The following is a 6,040-nucleotide window of genomic DNA, read 5'->3' on the forward strand; positions in this document are numbered from 1 at the left end:
GTCTTTTCCTCTAAGGTTTTTATCTAATAGGGCATTTCCTATTTGTAGATTATGTTCTAAATTCTCTAATCTTTTATGTATATCCCCAAAATTTTCATTTGTGGTATTCTTAGGTAAATAAGGATAACTAGGTTTTTTATGTTTTTCAACTTTTTTCAAAAATTCTTCAATTATGTTTTCTTCATCTACTATATTCATCATGATTTTTGGTTCGTAACATGGCTCTGATACAATCTCATCGGAGTGAGCAGCGGAGGGGTTATTATTTTTGAGCCAATTAAATTCTTCATAAGTATTTAAAATATCACAATAGAATTTATAAAATTCACTATTTTTTACCAATGTTTTTTCTTGAATAATTATATTTAATTTTTCAATTCTCTTTCTTAAATTAAGAATTAATTTATATATATCTTTTTCCATTTTGATTGCTTCATTATCTATAGAATCATTTTTATTTTTTAATTTTGGGTCTAAATATTCTATAAAGAAGTCTTTCAAATCTTCTTCCAAATAGATTATTTCGTTTTCTGTAGCAGTTTTTAGGTAAATAAAATTTTGTATAATATTTGGATCTAAATTTATTAAGGAATTTTGATCTATATTTCTTTGGGGACTTATTTGAAGGTTTTTAGACATTGTAGTGGCTTTGGTTGCAATTTCTCTTTTAAGAGTATTTTTGGAAAATTGATTGTTTGGAGACTAGTTTTCAAATGTTTTTATTTCTTAGACTAATTTGGAAAATCTTCCTTTTATTTAGGCTATTAAGCTGTATTTCCCCCTAACATTCTTTTTTCTTATAGTCAAATTCAGTGATAAATTGGGTGATTTTTAAAGTACAGTGACCTCGTAAACACTTTTTGCAAAGTTCAATAACCATATGACTAATTTAGAACAACTCAAAAAGTTTATTTTAAGTGTGTGAGCTGTATTATTTTGAAAAAAAAATGTATTTTGGATTAATGAATTGATGAGAATGTGTAGTTAAAAAATGAGGAAAAAATTTGAATTTACGTTTAATATTATTTTATTAAAAAATGCGTGATTAGAATGATATCAAACTTATCTTTAAGGAATTTGCTCCACTCTACCATTCATTAGCCATTCCACCATTTCACTTGCGTCCATTCCAATTGCACACGATCATCAAATCAAACCAAAGCAAAATTCAAAATCACTGGGACCTGAAAAAGAGGATAAAATATGGACGATTATACCAGAGAAATGATGGATTTGAAAACCCTGGTTACTCGTACACTCGAGAAGAAGGGTGTTCTTGCTAAGATCCGTGTTAGTATTTCCCCATCTTCTACCTTTTTTTTTTATTATTTTTTATTTTTTTATAACTGTGTTTCTTTATTGGTTTGTATTTATGTTGAAAGGAATGTGTAATGGATCGAGCCGCTTTTTGGAATGCAAGGGAATTTTGATTTCTGTAGGGAATTAGGGTTTTCTAGCCTTTGTTTTCCCTTGAAATTTATAGGGTTTTTCAATTCCGTGATGGTTTTGCATCTACGTAGTGTCGTACATTTCGTATTTTTCTATTGTACTTTTGTTTCCAAGTGTTAGCTTCTACTACTATTTGAATTTGGGAGAATTGAGAATTAAGAAATTTGAAGGCATGTACTGGTAGAATGTGTCTCGGTTAATTTTTTGGCTGGGTTTCCGTCTTCTTAACAGTCATGTGGAACAGTAAAGTATTGGCATGAATCAGGCTTGTCTCCTGGGTATTGACTCGGTTTGAATTGGGGGACATGGGACATTTCGTTAATTAGAAGGTAAAAAATTAGTGGTTCTACATTTTTCTAATTGTTTCTATCAATCTTTTTTCCTCAATTGGGTAAGACTTAAACATCATTAGAAAATTGTCGAAACACTCTTACCCAATTGAGGATAAAAGTGATTGATAGAACCAATTTTTATGTAGAATTGTGGAATACACGATTTCACTGAAACTTCACTTTGTGTGCATGTGTATACCATGTGTTTGTGTAAATATTTGAGGCTTGTAGCTTTTGGTTTTAGCTATAATTCATGCACTGTAAACAATATAAGGTATTGAAGACTTTTGGTTGATCAGTTTGATCATATTTATAACAAATAAAGTGCACTATTGACTGCTTTAGAGTGAAAAAAGAGTTTGTATTTATGATTGAAGATATCTGTTGCAATTGCATAAATATTTACTAGATTAAATCATATCACATAAGTTTCAATTTTTTATTGATTGCAAGATATGTATTTGAGTACACTGTTATGGTTATTATAGTAATTTTGACTTCTACTGAATGTTATAAGGCTCAAATGGTCTTATTTTTATTGTATATCTTTTTTCTTGTAATTTTAAATTTTTTTGAGCTTTAAATCAAAATATCTGCATTATCTAAACTATTCTGCAATGTGGTGTATTTGGGTGGTAGTTATCGCGGCTTAGAACTTGATTGTTGCTTGTAAGATTAAATTTTGTAACATTGGTATGGTATTGGGACGTTTTTTTATTTTATTTTACTTTATTTTTTGTGGTAGTTGTATCTTGGGAGTGTTGCTTGCACATGATTGATTCTACTATGCCTTGAAATTTTCATTTCGTTATAAAGTGCTATTCATTATTGTTGGGGTTTGTGCTGATGTAATCTAGAATATTAAGAAATAGTGCATTTAATGCTAGTGAGTAATTGTAAAACTGGCAAATTTTTCAAATTTGGATTGCTTATACATTTGATCGATTTTAGTACAGTATATTCTTCTTTTGGAAATGCATGTTAGTTAAATTTTATGTTAAACTTACTAAAAAATTAACCAGAATCTAAATCCAGACAACTGAAGTATTTTATGATAAAACTATAGATATATACGTATATTGTTACACCCAAAGCTTATTGTAGCCTGCCCATATGGTTGGTTTCAGGATTTAGATGTTTATTGAAATATTGATTGACCTTTCTGTTGTTCTTGCTTACTAGGCTGAGCTAAGAGCTAGTGTGTTTGAAGCGATTGAAGAGGAGGACAGGGTAATTGAGAAAGAAGAAGGTCTACCTCCTGCACTATTGGGTAACTGCAATGATCGTGCAAGACGACTTCATAACTCTCCTTCAGGTTTGATTTTCAATTTTCATTTTCTCTTTCGCGGCTCACTTTCAAAATGTGTAATCTTGCTGCACTAGCTCCAATAGAAAATATTCTTAGCCCCTATTTGATTGCCACTATTTGGGAAAAACAATGTTTTGAATAGTGATTTTCAGGGGAATGTATGGTTAAAAAGTAGGGAAACATTTTGGGTTCACATGCAGAAAATTTTAATTGTGTGAATGTGTGGTTGAAAATTAGTATGTAGAAAAAAAAATGTTTTCAAATAATGGTTTGTTAAACAAGGCTCAGTAATCTCAAAATTTATACACATGCTAGGTTATAATCTTTCCACTTTAGCCCTATAGGAAATGGTACTGCTGATGTTAAAATCTATACACACTGATATTGTATCTTCAATTGACTGTAGCATGGCTCTGCTTATCCAATTAGAGTTTTTATCTATTGACTAGAAGATATAGGTATATGCATTTCGAACATTTGTATTTGAATTATTAACACTTCAATGGTTCAATGGGTGCATGTCGAGTTTTTAGAAGTTGTTGAGTTATGTGGTTACTAATGCTAATTTACTTTATTTTACTTTTCTAACAATTTATTTGCTAACACAGGAAGGCTCCTAACTGCATTGATATGTGAATATTTGGATTGGGCTCAATTGAACCACACATTGAAAGTCTTCATGCCGGAGTGTAATTTGGTATTTTCTGCACATATTATTGCAATTTTGGAAAAAAAATTTGTCCTTTTATTATTTATTCTATATTCTTTTGTCAAATATCTGTGTGAAATTACAGCCAAAGGATTCCTGGAAATCGGAGTTGCAAGAATTTAGCATCAAGAATGGATATGATCTTGATAGGAATGGAGACAGCGCTCCTTTGCTTTTGGGAGTCCTCGAAGGCTTTCTGAAGTACGAGGTTGGATAAACTCACTGTTTTATATGTTAAACTCTGTAAAGTTGTTGACATATCACTTCAAGTTTAGTAATACTTCGTGTCATTTTTTTTGTGTTTGCTATTGTATGTCTATTCATTTAGTCCGCATGGAAAATTGATATTGTAATTTGCCCTCATATTAATTTTTAAGTCAATCAGTGATTTGGTTTAGACCATTAATAAGCATCTCTTGGAGAGGCCTGAGGTAAAGATGTTTAGTCTTGATATCACTGCGTAATCCCATCCATAACATTGCAGCTTTACTTTTCGACCTTTTTTTTGTCGAAGTGCTTATTCTTAGCTTATGTTAGTTTATTAGTAGTAGATGTATAAATTTTTTTAATATCTATGTTAAATTATTTAACCTGCATCTCAGTATTAAGAAGTACTGCTGGTGTGGACAACACCTAAATTTGCTAAAGTATTCTCTGTGCAAAATGTCGCAGGTTATGATAAATTGTTATAATAAGTACCCTTATTGCGTGATTTGAAATAACTCAATCACAAGAATGGAGTTTTTTGACGTGCAGTCCCAACATTTGACTTATGCAAGGCAACCTTCAGTTTTGAAGTACAGTTCCATCCATAAATTGAGTCCGAGTTAAATTCATGGAATAACAGTTTTGACCTCAAGTTCATAGAAGTAAAAAAAAAGAGGAGAATGGAGGCATTAAGTTGGTATGATTTTTCCAACATAAATTTATTGAGGAAAAAAGTGTGCTATATTTTAAGACCTCCATTGAAGACACTCAGCTTCAATTTTGAGACAAAGAGATTGAATTACAAGATTATGACTGCAGCTTGGAAGGGGGGGGGGGGGCCACGGGGGTCCACAATCTTAGGGACTTGATTCGAGCCTACCCCTATCTTGTGCAGCTTTCAATAGCTAGGTTTCACGCTCCTCCATATAACATCCGTAGCTTGAACAAGACAGCTACTTGTCACGGGCCTAGTTTCGTTACACCCGAACAAACTAGAACCGTGCGGCCTTAACGTTCTACAATTCCCGCACCTCACGAGGAAACGTTAAGTCAGCCTTTCCACGCCCACAAATAATTTAACCAAGAAGGCTAAATTATACCCACGTTGAGAAGAGAATTTTGAAGTAAAGGATATATGAAAAACAAGTAAGGATTGGGGAAACTTTCTTTATATAAATGAAAGGAAAAACTTTACAATCTCTCTAATGAATAAACTCTCTTCACTCTTATATTCTCTACACTTTCTAACCTCTACTCCATCCCATTTACATATGAGACTACCTCTCTATTTATAGAAAAACTTTAACCTCCTTAACCTTCCACTTTACAACTTGCGCTTGGTTGTCGCCACCTCGTGCTTGGTTGTTGCCAACTCATTCTTAGTTGTCTTCAAGTGGATGGTATTACAACTTGCATTGCAAGTTGTCGCCAACTCGTGCCTAGCTTGCATACAACTCGCGCCTAGCTTGCATACAACTCGCGCCTAGCTTGCACCGTTGATATTTATCCTTGCCAACTCGTGCTTAGCTTGCATACAACTCGTGCTTAGCTTGCAAGTGGCCCACAAGTGGACAAGTTGTGCAAGTTGCCCACTTGCATCCTCAAAATATCCGGCTGCAGGTTCAAGTATTTTTCCTCCCAAAATGGCTGGGTCGGGACTTAGAAAAACCTCATTAACGCCCTGAAAAACTGCACGATCTAGGTAGCCTGCATTCTGCCCCAAAATCATCTATGCATTCCCAGCCCGAGTTTACCTGCGACCTTTACCGAATCTACTTGCGTCCCCTATCGCAAGCTGTTCCGTCCTTTTGAAACGCGTTAACCGCGCTATCTTGCGATCGCTACCGGAACGGATCGAACGCGACCGCGTGAGGTGTAAATCACTCCCCCACTGAATTTGGCGACGCACTCATCGCCATATACCTCCGAAGCATAGACCTTATTTGCCATAAGTCTATCTCATTTTCCCACCTTGTGCCATGACATTCCCGTGTCATGCCAAGTCTCAAGTCATGATCTTGCGATCCGTGACAT

The 6,040-nt window shown here is 33.9% G+C and overlaps 1 protein-coding gene across 1 annotated transcript in view; it reads left to right on the forward strand.

Annotated features, from left to right (window-relative positions):
- Positions 1–1,071: 1,071 nt before the first annotated feature.
- Positions 1,072–6,040, forward strand: part of LOC111395841 (protein TONNEAU 1a-like) — an 11,314-nt gene continuing 6,345 nt past the window's right edge. Inside the window, exons 1-4 of the mRNA XM_023022029.1 lie at positions 1,072–1,290; positions 2,964–3,096; positions 3,699–3,787; positions 3,885–4,007. Of these exons, the coding sequence (XP_022877797.1) occupies positions 1,204–1,290; positions 2,964–3,096; positions 3,699–3,787; positions 3,885–4,007 (432 nt within the window). The 5' untranslated portion in view covers positions 1,072–1,203. The remainder of the gene's footprint in view (positions 1,291–2,963; positions 3,097–3,698; positions 3,788–3,884; positions 4,008–6,040) is intronic.

The sequence above is a fragment of the Olea europaea genome, chromosome 6 (assembly GCF_002742605.1).
Source record: "Olea europaea var. sylvestris chromosome 6, O_europaea_v1, whole genome shotgun sequence".
In the NCBI taxonomy this organism is placed as follows: domain Eukaryota; kingdom Viridiplantae; phylum Streptophyta; class Magnoliopsida; order Lamiales; family Oleaceae; genus Olea; species Olea europaea.